Consider the following 15,077-nt stretch of genomic DNA (forward strand, 5'->3'; position numbering starts at 1 on the left):
CCCCGGCCTCCACGCCTGAACACCCCAACCCCAGACCTCGCAGCGGTCTGCATCTCCCGCGACGGCCTGCATCCTCCACGCCTGCTTCCCATCCCCCCACGCGCCGCCGCCCCTCACCTCTGCGGCCTCTCGAAGCCCTGTCCTGCAGCAGCGCTCGTCGGCGGGGCCGTGGGGCTGGGGCGTGTGCAGCGCCAGAGCCGCCGGTGATGGGGTGCGCAGGTGCAGGTGTTGAGGAGGGCGGGAAGGCGCCGGCCGCCAGTGAAACTGGATACGCCAGTGCGTCAGCGGCGCAGGCGAACCTAGTGGCAGGTACGGGCGGCGCGGGCTGAGGAGGTGCAGGGGAAGAGCAGGAGCACAAGAAGGGCATACGTGAGGGAATGAGCGGCGGCGGTTAAAGGAGGGAGGGTGGGATCACACACCCACACACGCACACCCATCCACACACACACACACACACACACACACACGTACGTCAGACGTACCAGCGCTGCCTTCCCCCCGCCGGCCTCCCCTCCTCCCCCGGCCTCCACGCCTGAACACCCCAACCCCAGACCTCGCAGCGGTCTGCATCTCTTACGACGGCCTGCATCCTCCGCGCCTGCTTCCCATCCCCCCACGCGCCGCCGCCCCTCACCTCTGCGGCCTCTCGAAGCCCTGTCCTGCAGCAGCGCTCGTCGGCGGGGCCGTGGGGCTGGGCCGTGTGCAGCGCCAGAGCCGCCGGTGATGGGGTGCGCAGGTGCAGGTGTTGAGGAGGGCGGGAAGGCGCCGGCCGCCAGTGAAACTGGATACGCCAGTGCGTCAGCGGCGCAGGCGAACCTAGTGGCAGGTACGGGCGGCGCGGGCTGAGGAGGTGCAGGGGAAGAGCAGGAGCACAAGAAGGGCATACGTGAGGGAATGAGCGGCGGCGGGTAAAGGAGTGAGGATGGGATCACACACCCACACACCCACACACCCACACACGCACCCCCCCCCACACACACACACAACCACACACACACACACGTACGTCAAACGTACCAGCGCTGCCTTCCCCCCGCCGGCCTCCCCTCCTCCCCCGGCCTCCACGCCTGAACACCCCAACCCCAGACCTCGCAGCGGTCTGCATCTCCCGCGACGGCCTGCATCCTCCACGCCTGCTTCCCATCCCCCCACGCGCCGCCGCCCCTCACCTCTGCGGCCTCTCGAAGCCCTGTCCTGCAGCAGCGCTCGTCGGCGGGGCCGTGGGGCTGGGCCGTGTGCAGCGCCAGAGCCGCCGGTGATGGGGTGCGCAGGTGCAGGTGTTGAGGAGGGCGGGAAGGCGCCGGCCGCCAGTGAAACTGGATACGCCAGTGCGTCAGCGGCGCAGGCGAACCTAGTGGCAGGTACGGGCGGCGCGGGCTGAGGAGGTGCAGGGGAAGAGCAGGAGCACAAGAAGGGCATACGTGAGGGAATGAGCGGCGGCGGTTAAAGGAGTGAGGATGGGATCACACACCCACACACGCACACCCATCCACACACACACACACACACACAACCACACACACACACACACACACGTACGTCAGACGTACCAGCGCTGCCTTCCCCCCGCCGGCCTCCCCTCCTCCCCCGGCCTCCACGCCTGAACACCCCAACCCCAGACCTCGCAGCGGTCTGCATCTCCCACGACGGCCTGCATCCTCCGCGCCTGCTTCCCATCCCCCCACGCGCCGCCGCCCCTCACCTCTGCGGCCTCTCGAAGCCCTGTCATGCAGCAGCGCTCGTCGGCGGGGCCGTGGGGCTGGGGCGTGTGCAGCGCCAGAGCCGCCGGTGATGGGGTGCGCAGGTGCAGGTGTTGAGGAGGGCGGGAAGGCGCCGGCCGCCAGTGAAACTGGATACGCCAGTGCGTCAGCGGCGCAGGCGAACCTAGTGGCAGGTACGGGCGGCGCGGGCTGAGGAGGTGCAGGGGAAGAGCAGGAGCACAAGAATGGCATACGTGAGGGAATGAGCGGCGGCGGGTAAAGGAGTGAGGATGGGATCAGCTGCAGGCAAGTGCACTGGTGTGTGTGTGTGTGTGTGTGTGTTTGTTTCCTGCGGCCCCGTGGCCCCAGCCGCGTATCGCGGCACGGATTGTTACTTCCATACCTGAACGTTGGATGGTAAAGCCGCTGAGGCCATGACACATGCACTGACCAACTCATTCGTAGTCCTGTGGTTGGACATGTAGAAACGGGTCCACGAAGGTAACCACTGCCGGCAACGCCACCACCTCGGGGGGCACACACACGCACACTCACCCCACCCAACCAACCAAACACCCATCCACCCATCCCCAATGCCCTACTCCACGTGTACCAAACGTACCAGCGCTGCCTTCCCCCCGCCGGCCTCCCCTCCTACCCCGGCCTCCACGCCTGAACACCCCAACCCCAGACCTCGCAGCGGTCTGCATCTCCCGCGACGGCCTGCATCATCCACGCCTGCTTCCCATCCCCCCACGCGCCGCCGCCCCTCACCTCTGCGGCCTCTCGAAGCCCTGTCCTGCAGCAGCGCTCGTCGGCGGGGCCGTGGGGCTGGGGCGTGTGCAGCGCCAGAGCCGCAGGTGATGGGGTGCGCAGGTGCAGGTGTTGAGGAGGGCGGGAAGGCGCCGGCCGCCAGCGAAACTGGATATGCCAGTGCGTCAGCGGCGCAGGCGAACCTAGTGGCAGGTACGGGCGGCGCGGGCTGAGGAGGTGCAGGGGAAGAGCAGGAGCACAAGAAGGGCATACGTGAGGGAATGAGCGGCGGCGGGTAAAGGAGTGAGGATGGGATCACACACCCACACACGCACACCCATCCACACACACACACACACAACCACACACACACACACACGTACGTCAGACGTACCAGCGCTGCCTTCCCCCCGCCGGCCTCCCCTCCTCCCCCGGCCTCCACGCCTGAACACCCCAACCCCAGACCTCGCAGCGGTCTGCATCTCCCACGACGGCCTGCATCCTCCGCGCCTGCTTCCCATCCCCCCACGCGCCGCCGCCCCTCACCTCTGCGGCCTCTCGAAGCCCTGTCCTGCAGCAGCGCTCGTCGGCGGGGCCGTGGGGCTGGGGCGTGTGCAGCGCCAGAGCCGCCGGTGATGGGGTGCGCAGGTGCAGGTGTTGAGGAGGGCGGGAAGGCGCCGGCCGCCAGTGAAACTGGATACGCCAGTGCGTCAGCGGCGCAGGCGAACCTAGTGGCAGGTACGGGCGGCGCGGGCTGAGGAGGTGCAGGGGAAGAGCAGGAGCACAAGAATGGCATACGTGAGGGAATGAGCGGCGGCGGGTAAAGGAGTGAGGATGGGATCAGCTGCAGGCAAGTGCACTGGTGTGTGTGTGTGTGTGTGTTTGTTTCCTGCGGCCCCGTGGCCCCAGCCGCGTATCGCGGCACGGATTGTTACTTCCATACCTGAACGTTGGATGGTGAAGCCGCTGAGGCCATGACACATGCACTGACCAACTCATTCGTAGTCCTGTGGTTGGACATGTAGAAACGGGTCCACGAAGGTAACCACTGCCGGCAACGCCACCACCTCGGGCGGCACACACACGCACACTCACCCCACCCAACCAACCAAACACCCATCCACCCATCCCCAATGCCCTACTCCACGTGTACCAAACGTACCAGCGCTGCCTTCCCCCCGCCGGCCTCCCCTCCTACCCCGGCCTCCACGCCTGAACACCCCAACCCCAGACCTCGCAGCGGTCTGCATCTCCCGCGACGGCCTGCATCCTCCACGCCTGCTTCCCATCCCCCCACGCGCCGCCGCCCCTCACCTCTGCGGCCTCTCGAAGCCCTGTCCTGCAGCAGCGCTCGTCGGCGGGGCCGTGGGGCTGGGCCGTGTGCAGCGCCAGAGCCGCCGGTGATGGGGTGCGCAGGTGCAGGTGTTGAGGAGGGCGGGAAGGCGCCGGCCGCCAGTGAAACTGGATACGCCAGTGCGTCAGCGGCGCAGGCGAACCTAGTGGCAGGTACTTCTATCCATTAGGGCAACACCTGCGAAGCCAGTGCGAGCGGGATGTGTGCAGCATGGGGGGTAGCCGTGTTCTACGCGTTCATCGATTCCAATGTCATCATGGATGCGTCGTATCCGTATGAGGGCCTTACTGTGAGTATCTCTCTCTCGGCATTCCGGAAGGGAGGTTGCTGGTGAGGATGTTTGTCCTGCCCCCTCGCTTCGCTTCTGAGCAAACCATTGTCTTGATAGCAATGTTCAATGTGAGGCTAGGCGTTTAAGTGTCCAGTGAAATGGATATCGAACTGACAAGTGTCAGCTCAGTATCAGAGATGCTTGCTGGTGTGCGCGAAGCAAGCCGTAGATTGCATAAAGAATCAGTATTTGCAGTATATGATTTCAATATACTTACAGTGTATGTCGATTGTGCAATACAATTGCAGCAGCGCTATGGGCTGCCCATCAGCGTCCGACTCGGCGATCAGCCGCAAACCTCTTGGACACGTATAACAAGTTATTGTATACCTTGCTACATAACCGTCGCGTCTGGCGTTGCTGGGGGGCTGCCACCAACTGTTGACACGCCATTCAACGTCTGAACCGCCGCGCGCAACCGGACCGCCTACCACCTGTACCACTGCCCACTGCTTACTGCCCTACCTTAGGCGTATGCAGCCATACCGTATTACCACACCGTATTACCACAACTCCTCTCCATCAGACTCAGCCACACTATCGGACAGCACGCTCCTGGACTCACTAGTGTACCAGCCAATGCCGCCCTCCTCCTCCTCCGCCTCAGGCCAATCGTAAGCATCCATCCCCCAGTCGTCCGCAGCTGCCTGCTGCTGGTGCTCAGGAGCCACCGCCGCAGCTGCACGGCGTGTATGGTCTCCATCAGACACACGACGCCGCTTCGCCTGCAAGCCGGAGTCTGCAGGAGCACGAACCGGCTGGCATGGCGGTGGCACCTCGACGTGTTGCTGCATGCGCGAGGATGGCCGTGTCTGTGCAGAAGGCTGGGAACGCTTTGCCGCCTGGGGTAGCTGCCCCGGCGGCGTTTCGCGACGCCTCGCGCCATCCTACTGCTGCCGCCACTGCTGCGTGCGCTGTATCGCAGCCTCCGCCAGAGCTGGTGCGCGGTTGCGGACGTAATGCTTCTCCAGAACACGCCGTGAGTTGCCCATCGCGGCAGCCTCCTCGTCAAGCCTGCCGTCCGCCACAACGGCGTCCACCACTTCTTGGTGCGCCATGGTGGCGTGGATGAGGCGGAAGAGGCGCGCACTGCGTGGTATGGCAAAAAAAACGCAAGCAGGTACAGATTACTCATGGGCCTGTAACGTAGGACACTGAGAAGTGAGGGCCCAAGACACCGACACCTGCGTCCACGGAACCCGCACACCCCTGGGCAATTGTCCCTTCACCCCTGTCGCCCTCCGGGTGTAACACCTGTGCCTGCGCGCACCTGAAGGGTCTCCACGGCGCATGATGCCGCTTCTGCAAGTCCATCCACGCGTTGCTGATGGTGACCGAGTTCTCATCGTACGGCACGCCACTCTTGGACACAAGCAGAAACGGGCACGGGACCTCATCCTCAGCAAGCCGCAGGAGTACAGGCCGCGCATGGCGGGCAAACTGCACGATGGAAGCCGACAGCTCCCGGGGAATGGTGAGGCGCAGCGGCTCCCATTTGAAGCGAGCAGTTTTATGGTGCTCAAGCTCCACCATCAGGCAGCCAGTCCGCCCAGAGCTGCCCTGCTGACTGCCTCCCGCGGCACCCGCCGGCCTGCGCGCCCACTCATACTGCAGGTTGTTGCCGCGGCATGCGTGGCGCGCGCACCCATCATGCGCGCAGGTGGTTAGGCCCGGCGTCATGAGCGAGCTCAGCACTGTCAGCCGTTGCGGCGGCATGAACACGCCCGACAATAATAATAATAATAATAATAATCGAAACGCCGGCCCGTAGGGCCTGGCGTGGATTATCGGGGCAAGGCGGGTCAGTGAAGGGGCCCATCCCCTACCCTGCCGCCTCACCACGCAAGGGGGGCCGGTTGGGGACATCACCCTGGGGTCCTCGTGTGCCCGTATTCCATGATCCTGCGGGCTTTAATTATGCCTCCAGCACTATTGACGGCGTGGTGGTGGAGCTTGTGTCCGCAGGCTTTGGCCGCCTTGGGGGACACGCCTAGGGTGGTCAGGAGTGGGACCAGGTTTGCGGGTATGGTACCAGTGACGCCTAGGGCGATGCACTCGGCGGGTGAGTAGTGGACGGTCCATCCAGCTTCTTCTAGGAGTTGTTTGAGTTCTTGGTGTTGTTGGGACTTCTCTTCTCGTTGGTGTAGGTGTTGGGAGTCAGAGCTGTATCCTATTTCAAGGATATAGATTGGTGTGCGGCTGCGGTTGCGGGGTGGCCGATAGTCTTCGCGTTGTGTCGAGGGCGGGGATGAAGAGAATGTCTGGCCGGAGCCAACACCGCCAGTTGGTGGCGGACCGAGCCAAAGCACAGCGTGAAGCTGCTGCCGCTGCCCTCCAGCACACGCTCGCCACCAGGCCTGCGCAAGGGCACAAACGCATCTTTCAGAAAGAAGCAACAGAACGTGGCCTCCCCGCGGTCCGCAACCCTGAAACAGGCGAGGTGGTAACCGACCCTCCCAGCATTCTAACCGCCCTGGAAGGGCACTTCCGCAAACTGTCAGCACCCCCACGAGGGCCCCGCACAGGTGAATATCGCCTGTCGCCCGGCGCAACGCGTGGGTACCCGTTCGAACTACCTAACACTACGGATGCCTTTACGCTTGAGCGTAACAGGCACCCGGAAGCACACTCCATGCTTTCTAGCATGGCAGACCCCGCCAACTTCGACCACTGTATCGCCCACCTCTCTCGTAACAAAGCCACGGGCCCAGACGGCATTCCGAACGAGCTGCTCCGCATCTTGCCTCACGGCATGAAGCGAGCCCTACACAACACACTGAAGATCATGTACGTCAAGTCCACAATCCCGGAGTCCTGGGCCACTTCAGACACGGTCCTGCTCCCAAAACCTGGGGACGCTCTTGACATCAAGAACAAGAGGCCCATCGCTCTAGCCAACACTTGCTATAAACTGTACACTTCTATGCTCACCCTGGGCATCGGTGAACTGGCAGGCCCACTCCAGCTGTTCAGCGAATCACAGGAGGGCTTCCGGGCCTACTGCAACACGGAACGGCAGATACTGAACCTTGTGCATGTACTGGAGGACGCTGCCCTGTATGGGAAAGACGTATACGCAGTGTATGTTGACTACAGCTCTGCGTTTAACACAATCGATCAGGACAGGCTACTCCAGATTATGTTCGATCTGGGCCTGCCTGACGACCTGATACGCGCAGTTCGCAACCTATACGCGCACGCCACCACCCGCATTCGTACTGAACATGGATGCACATCCGCCATCCCAATAGAACGTGGCACAGTGCAAGGTGACACCCTGTCACCGGTACTGTTTATCTTGTTCATGGAACCGCTTGTGCGGTGGCTCCACGCAGGTGGGCGGGGCTACCGCTACGGATGCCTCAGCCCAGAGGACAATGCACGGTACCACTGCAGCGCCGCCGCGTACGCTGACGACTTGGCGGCCCTGACCACAACGCTGGAAGACCTGCAGATCCAATGTGACAAAATCTCGGACTATGCAGACTGGGCAAGCCTGCGAGTCAATCACACCAAGTGCGCAGCTACCGCCATCTGGCACAACAAGTCCCGGTCCACCCCAACCCTCGACGGACCCACCGGCCAAGCCACGCTGAACGCGATGCACCGCGAACTGACTAACAAGCTACGAATTGGTAACACCACTGTACCGTACTACCCGCCCACAAAACCCTACAAATACCTGGGGGTGCAACTCACCTTCTCACTAGACTGGAAGGCGCAAGTCTCCCGCGTCACGGAAACTGTGAAAGAAAAGGGCACGGCCATAGCCACGTCACTGGCCACGCCGGCACAACGCCTACGCATGCTGCAGCAATGCGTCCACACCTCAATCGCCTATGCATTTGCTGCGATGCCATACACGAAACAGGACATCGCAAACTTTGACGCTGCACTGGCCGGTTACGCAAAACGGTGCTACGGGCTGCCACGCAGCTTCCCTACCCGTACCACCCTTCTCCCAATCGATGAATATGGCCTAGGACTGGGCTCACTCTTACCCCAGTACGCGCGTGTGGCCAACCGCGCGCTTGTCCTTGCTCTAAACGACACAGGCCGACTGGGCGTGGTTACCCGTGCCCTCCTGCCACGGCAGCATAGCATGGCGGGTACGAGCCTCGCACACCACCTACCTGCAGACAGAGGGCGCTTCTTCACAACTCTGCAACAGATGACCCTCGCTCGTGAGCATGGTATACAGCTCTTTTACAAGGGCACACCGTATGCCACCCCTACCTGGTCAATTGTCGAGGCTTTGGACGCCGCAGCTGCAGCGCGTGCGGCAGCACCCCTCCCTGTCGAACACGTGCTCCCGCTAGCGGAACTCCAGCTCGAATTCAGCCACTTGGTCGACCGCAATACGAGCCGCCATCTGATTAGCACCCGGGAGCTCGAGAAACTCCTGGGGGCAAGCAGGGTCCGCCACAAACACAAGGTTGCACTCAACAGGCTGAGTCTGGCCCTGGTTGCCACGGCGGGATTGGACGGAGACCAAATGCCACCGGAAAAACACGGGAGCCCGAACCCGCTTCCGCCTACCCAGCGTGTGATCCCACCCCTGGAAGAACTCCAGGCCCTCTCCGCACGGAACGACCCTCGACCCCCAGGCATGGCACCACCCCTCACCGCACTCATGACGGGAGGCCCCGCCCCACAGCCCCTCACCCCAGCCCCAAACACAACAACCCAAATGGACATCGAAGAAGCCAGCCCACTCTATCACAACCCGCCCTTGCAATACACGCCAACTGCCTTGGGGCAGATGGCCCCAACTCCTGCCCCAGCCGCGGATACCGCAGCTCCCGTCGCCCAACCCGAAGCCAACCTGCGGACACGGCCACGGAAGACGCCCGTCATGCGCACTCCCACACACCCAACTGCCCACTCCCGCCGCGTCACGAAACACGCCGCCCAAAAGGCCCGCATTGCAGAAAACACGCGCACAACACCCGACGACCTGCTCACCGGTGATAAAGCCGCAATCAGCACGGCTATGCGCCTCACAAATGGAGACGAAAGCCTGGCCGTTGGCACACGTGGGTACGAAACGGCACGTTCAGTGTTCACGGCCCTGGCAAAAGACATGAGCAGGCACAACCACCTCTGCAAGCCCCACCCAAGGGACCCCCCTTCATTCAACAACCGAACCCCGGTTACCCGCACGCAACGGCCCCTGGCCCCCACAATAACCACTCTGCTCACTGCGAATGCGACCACGCCGCCTACTGGCGCCGTGCAAACCTACCTTCTCCACCAAGGGCAGCCAGCCGCGGCCGCCGCTGAGGACCCAATGGATGTCGACGCCGCAGCACCTGAGCACGACCAAATGGAAGTGGACGATAGTCAGCACGACCTGATGGAAGCGGACGATAGGCAGCAAGCCTCACCACTCAGGCTGTCTCACCGGCGGGGCAAGCAAACACTCTGGAAACTAGCCCGGGAACGTGTAGTCAAGGACCTGGTCCACCCTCCTACTGATGACTGCACCAACGGAGATGCGCAGCTTACCTACGACCTGGATAATGATGGCCAGGAGCTGGCGGCCATCCTGTACCGCACAAACCAACAAACTGTCACAGATAAGGAAATTGCACGCAAACGCAAAGCGGGCGAGGACACAACCAACACCCGCGAGCCATACTTCGCGGTCCAATGGAAGCCATCTGTTATCCCACCTGGCCTAGTCACCGCCTTCTCACGCATGGGCTACGCCACGGTCACAGACGTGCGCTGCTACAAGCACCCACTGCAGGCTCGCCCACGCGCGACGCAGCCCCACCCGGACGGGGCCGGCACGACAGACGCAGACACAGCAACAGCGGCCCAACCCGCCGGCATCCTACCCGCACACGCGCCGCCCACCGCACCTGCGCCCGGGCCACTCGAGACAACACATGCCCCACGTGCGGCCCTCTTTTCATCGAGGTCGACTCGTCTCCTGCGCCAAGTTACGTGGGCAAACAGCAATGAGCGTGAGCGTGACCTTAAGCATGACCTGGAGTGGGAGGAGCTGATCTCAGAATACACCAACCGACTTGCTGCGGGACCTGATGCACCCACCCGCCCCACACGGCCTCCAAAGGATCGCAACCTGACAATGCGGCAACGTCAGGGCCGACACGATGACGACCCGGACGATCAAGCAACGCGTGCACGGGTGACCCGCGCAGCAACCATCATCTCTACCGTCCCCAGCGATCCCTACCACGACGTTTCCCCCCCAGGCAGCTACGCCATCACTACCCCCACAGCAGGCCGGGCCCTCCCCCGAGAGGCCCATGTCTATGAACCCAGCGGACGCTGGCTTGGCATGCTCACCTACGCACGCCTTCAAACGCTCTGGGAAAGCTTCAACCGGACCAGCAACAACCGGACCAAGGCCTTCGAGGAGGCGGTGGCTGCCCTGCTGCACAGATACCGGCGCGACCCGGGGCAAACTGATCATAAGACGGCACCACAGCACCAGACGTCCCTCCCCTCGGCAACCGTCCGAGCCGTTGTGCGCAGCCCGCGAAACACCGGCAGGGGGAGGGTCAAGGAAATGTTTGCCTCGCCCCTGAACCACACGACCGATGCCGATGAATACTGGAGCCGGGAAGCCGCTGATGTGGTGTTCGGCGCCCAACACGATGCCTACAGCACTGCATGGACGGGGCTCCACTATGCACACCCTCCTGCAAACCCCGATGCCTCACGACAGGCCCTCGTATGGGCCCTCGCCAGTGCCGAGACAGTCAACAACTCCCCGGAACCCACACTGACCATTCTAGTCCTCCCAAAGTGCGCAACTTACCCACACACACAGTGGCTAACCCACCCGCTCTGCCGCCGACTCGCCACCTGGACGAACGGAGAACTGGACTCCCCAGGCACAGCTGGGATGGAGCCTGGACTCGGCACTGACGTGCCCCTGCAGAAGCAACGCGGAGCCATACTGGTTGCCGTTGGCAACACAGCTGGGCTAAACGCCTTCACGCAGAGCTGGAAAGGCCTTCGCTCCTCACTGGTAGCCGGTCCCCACGCGCCCGCAACCGTCGCTGACACCCACCTCGGGTCAGGTACGTTAAACACGTCGTGTCCCCACATCCCACGTCACATCTCCAAACATGCCAAATACCTCGCAACTCACCAGAACATTGCCACTATGGTCACGCCTGACGAAGCTCCAGCGACACCGAGGTTGAATCGGACACAATTCCAACGTACACTGCCGCTGGCCCACAACCCCGAGGAAATTGTATGGACCGATGGCTCGGTATCCAAGATAACAACTGAAAACGGTAGAGAACTACAAGTGGCTGGGGCTTGTGCTTGGCATAAAGACCGTGTGGTCTACGTAAACCCAAATGGATTTGGCTGCACTAACACTATTACACGCGCCGAGCTCGCTGCAATTCGTGCAGCCCTGGAAGAATTCGGAGGTGAAACTAGTATGTTCGCAGCTCATCGTCACAAAATTGCCCACTAGACCAGTGGGCATGAAGCCCACTAGAGCAGTGGGTCGTGCGTAACAAGTAAATTATATATGCGATAAATACATTGATTATGATGCAAATATATCGTTTTAGTTGCAGGGCGAGCAATCGCTGACCACCTGGCCACCAACCCGAGGTCCTGCCGACCTCGCTCGCCCATCGCCCCCCACCCCCCAAACACACAAAGCTCCATCGCTCCAAGCCGCAACCTTCTGTCGCCGCAACCTTCTGTCTAGCTTTAGGGACACATGGCGAATGACATACGCCTCAGCGTCAGGCGCCAAGACTGGCAGAGAGGCTAGGGGACCCTGCCTAGCATGCTGGTGTCACTGCCCCCCCTCCCATTTGGGGCCCACGTCCGCACTCGGAAAGAGCCAAACGTCATCCCGCTACCGCAGCTTTATACACACAAAGGGACGCATAGGGTGATCGTGGGATAGCATCTGCTGGACAAAGATGAGGAGTGGGGGTGAGAACTGGTCTGGGCTGGGGGTGGATACGGGCAGCATGCCTGCCATACCTAGCCACGGCCCCAGGACCAGGACCCAGGGACCCAGGGACCACCGGGACGTAACCCGATGCCCCAGTCCAACACAGCCCCCAGACTTATGATGGACAGGTAGGTTGCGACCGGCGCGGCAGGAATCCTGCGGGGCTAGTGTGAGATGGGGACCCGGTCTGGGCTGGGGGTTGGGTGGGTCAAGTGGGGAAAGTTCGGGCAGCATGCTTGCCGTCCCGCAGCCAGAGCCCAAGTGCTCCCCAAGTCCTCCACATGTGCCATATCCATTTCTTAGGCGCATTCTCATCGGGAGCGTGGGTCTCTGTCCGGGTGGGCCGTACAGGCCGGTCCAGGGTACGGCACCGCATGCTGCCACCCCCCACCCCCCAGCCCAGACCGGTCCCCAGCCCCAGCCCACACCTGCTCCGGCGGGATCCTGCCACCCCACGCACACCCTGCATGCCCCCATATGTGTAGAGGCCTGTGCTAGCTCGGGAGCATATGGGTCTCTGTCCGGGTGGGCCGTACAGGCCGGTCCAGGGTACGGCACGCATGCTGCCACCCCCCACCCCCCAGCCCAGACCGGTCCCCAGCCCCAGCCCACACCTGCTCCGGCGGGATCCTGCCACCCCACGCACACCCTGCATGCCCCCATATGTGTAGAGGCCTGTGCTAGCTCGGGAGCGTGGGTCTCTGTCCGGGTGGGCCGTACAGGCCGGTCCAGGGTACGGCACGCATGCTGCCACCCCCCACCCCCCAGCCCAGTCCGGTCCCCAGCGCCAGCCCACACCTGCTCCGGCGGGATCCTGCCACCCCACGCACACCCTGCATGCCCCCATATGTGTAGAGGCCTGTGCTAGCTCGGGAGCATATGGGTCTCTGTCCGGGTGGGCCGTACAGGCCGGTCCAGGGTACGGCACGCATGCTGCCACCCCCCACCCCCCAGCCCAGTCCGGTCCCCAGCCCCAGCCCACACCTGCTCCGGCGGGATCCTGCCACCCCACGCACACCCTGCATGCCCCCATATGTGTAGAGGCCTGTGCTAGCTCGGGAGCATGGGTCTCTGTCCGGGTGGGCCGTACAGGCCGGTCCAGGGTACGGCACGCATGCTGCCACCCCCCACCCCCCAGCCCAGTCCGGTCCCCAGCCCCAGCCCACACCTGCTCCGGCGGGATCCTGCCACCCCACGCACACCCTGCATGCCCCCATAGGTGTAGAGGCCTGCGCTAGCTCGGGAGCATGGGTCTCTGTCCGGGTGGGCCGTACAGGCCGGTCCAGGGTACGGCACGCATGCTGCCCCCACCCACCCCCCAGCCCAGACCGGTCCCCAGCCCCAGCCCACACCTGCTCCGGCGGGATCCTGCCACCCCACGCACACCCTGCATGCCCCCATATGTGTAGAGGCCTGTGCTAGCTCGGGAGCGTGGGTCTCTGTCCGGGTGGGCCGTACAGGCCGGTCCAGGGTACGGCACCGCATGCTGCCACCCCCCACCCCCCAGCCCAGACCGGTCCCCAGCCCCAGCCCACACCTGCTCCGGCGGGATCCTGCCACCCCACGCACACCCTGCATGCCCCCATATGTGTAGAGGCCTGTGCTAGCTCGGGAGCATATGGGTCTCTGTCCGGGTGGGCCGTACAGGCCGGTCCAGGGTACGGCACGCATGCTGCCACCCCCCACCCCCCAGCCCAGACCGGTCCCCAGCCCCAGCCCACACCTGCTCCGGCGGGATCCTGCCACCCCACGCACACCCTGCATGCCCCCATATGTGTAGAGGCCTGTGCTAGCTCGGGAGCGTGGGTCTCTGTCCGGGTGGGCCGTACAGGCCGGTCCAGGGTACGGCACCGCATGCTGCCACCCCCCACCCCCCAGCCCAGACCGGTCCCCAGCCCCAGCCCACACCTGCTCCGGCGGGATCCTGCCACCCCACGCACACCCTGCATGCCCCCATATGTGTAGAGGCCTGTGCTAGCTCGGGAGCGTGGGTCTCTGTCCGGGTGGGCCGTACAGGCCGGTCCAGGGTACGGCACCGCATGCTGCCACCACCCACCCCCCAGCCCAGACCGGTCCCCAGCCCCAGCCCACACCTGCTCCGGCGGGATCCTGCCACCCCACGCACACCCTGCATGCCCCCATAGGTGTAGAGGCCTGCGCTAGCTCGGGAGCATATGGGTCTCTGTCCGGGTGGGCCGTACAGGCCGGTCCAGGGTACGGCACCGCATGCTGCCACCCCCCACCCCCCAGCCCAGACCGGTCCCCAGCCCCAGCCCACACCTGCTCCGGCGGGATCCTGCCACCCCACGCACACCCTGCATGCCCCCATATGTGTAGAGGCCTGTGCTAGCTCGGGAGCATATGGGTCTCTGTCCGGGTGGGCCGTACAGGCCGGTCCAGGGTACGGCACGCATGCTGCCACCCCCCACCCCCCAGCCCAGACCGGTCCCCAGCCCCAGCCCACACCTGCTCCGGCGGGATCCTGCCACCCCACGCACACCCTGCATGCCCCCATATGTGTAGAGGCCTGTGCTAGCTCGGGAGCATATGGGTCTCTGTCCGGGTGGGCCGTACAGGCCGGTCCAGGGTACGGCACGCATGCTGCCACCCCCCACCCCCCAGCCCAGTCCGGTCCCCAGCGCCAGCCCACACCTGCTCCGGCGGGATCCTGCCACCCCACGCACACCCTGCATGCCCCCATATGTGTAGAGGCCTGTGCTAGCTCGGGAGCATATGGGTCTCTGTCCGGGTGGGCCGTACAGGCCGGTCCAGGGTACGGCACGCATGCTGCCACCCCCCACCCCCCAGCCCAGTCCGGTCCCCAGCCCCAGCCCACACCTGCTCCGGCGGGATCCTGCCACCCCACGCACACCCTGCATGCCCCCATATGTGTAGAGGCCTGTGCTAGCTCGGGAGCATATGGGTCTCTGTCCGGGTGGGCCGTACAGGCCGGTCCAGGGTACGGCACGCATG

At 63.8% G+C, this 15,077-nt stretch overlaps 3 protein-coding genes across 5 annotated transcripts in view; all 3 read right to left on the minus strand.

Moving 5' to 3' along the window:
* Positions 1–4,339, minus strand: part of CHLRE_02g141086v5 (uncharacterized protein) — a 108,752-nt gene extending 104,413 nt beyond the window's left edge. The window contains exons 1-10 of one of the 2 annotated variants that reach the window (XM_043060067.1): positions 4,096–4,339; positions 3,768–3,984; positions 3,397–3,460; positions 3,000–3,207; positions 2,475–2,656; positions 1,809–1,910; positions 1,703–1,759; positions 1,170–1,377; positions 635–816; positions 118–264 (exon numbers count right to left, since the gene is read on the minus strand). In XM_043060067.1, coding sequence (XP_042927835.1) covers positions 118–264; positions 635–816; positions 1,170–1,377; positions 1,703–1,759; positions 1,809–1,910; positions 2,475–2,656; positions 3,000–3,207; positions 3,397–3,429 — 1,119 coding nt within the window. In that variant the 5' untranslated portion in view covers positions 3,430–3,460; positions 3,768–3,984; positions 4,096–4,339. Of the gene's footprint in view, positions 1–117; positions 265–634; positions 817–1,169; positions 1,378–1,702; positions 1,911–2,474; positions 2,683–2,999; positions 3,208–3,396; positions 3,461–3,767; positions 3,985–4,095 lie in introns of both variants that reach the window. The other variant, XM_043060066.1, reaches the window with a different exon arrangement.
* CHLRE_02g141106v5 (uncharacterized protein) lies at positions 4,314–6,369 on the minus strand. Of its 2 annotated transcripts, none has more exons than XM_043060068.1 (2): positions 5,409–6,369; positions 4,314–5,227 (listed from the first exon to the last, which is right to left on the minus strand). In XM_043060068.1, the coding sequence occupies exons 1-2, from the start codon at positions 5,852–5,854 to the stop codon at positions 5,026–5,028; spliced, it is 648 nt and encodes a 215-aa protein (XP_042927840.1). In that variant the 5' UTR covers positions 5,855–6,369; the 3' UTR covers positions 4,314–5,025. The 2 variants fall into 2 exon arrangements, with proteins under 2 accessions (XP_042927840.1, XP_042927841.1); XM_043060069.1 differs by having other exon boundaries at positions 4,438–5,227.
* Positions 6,370–6,573: 204 nt separating this feature from the next.
* Positions 6,574–10,119, minus strand: CHLRE_02g141126v5 (uncharacterized protein). The gene is made up of 2 exons (XM_043060070.1): positions 10,006–10,119; positions 6,574–9,686 (listed from the first exon to the last, which is right to left on the minus strand). Exons 1-2 carry the CDS (start codon positions 10,057–10,059, stop codon positions 9,570–9,572), a joined length of 171 nt encoding a protein of 56 aa, XP_042927842.1. The 5' UTR covers positions 10,060–10,119; the 3' UTR covers positions 6,574–9,569.
* Positions 10,120–15,077: the final 4,958 nt, after the last annotated feature.

This window comes from Chlamydomonas reinhardtii, chromosome 2 (genome assembly GCF_000002595.2).
Source record: "Chlamydomonas reinhardtii strain CC-503 cw92 mt+ chromosome 2, whole genome shotgun sequence".
NCBI lineage: Eukaryota > Viridiplantae > Chlorophyta > Chlorophyceae > Chlamydomonadales > Chlamydomonadaceae > Chlamydomonas > Chlamydomonas reinhardtii.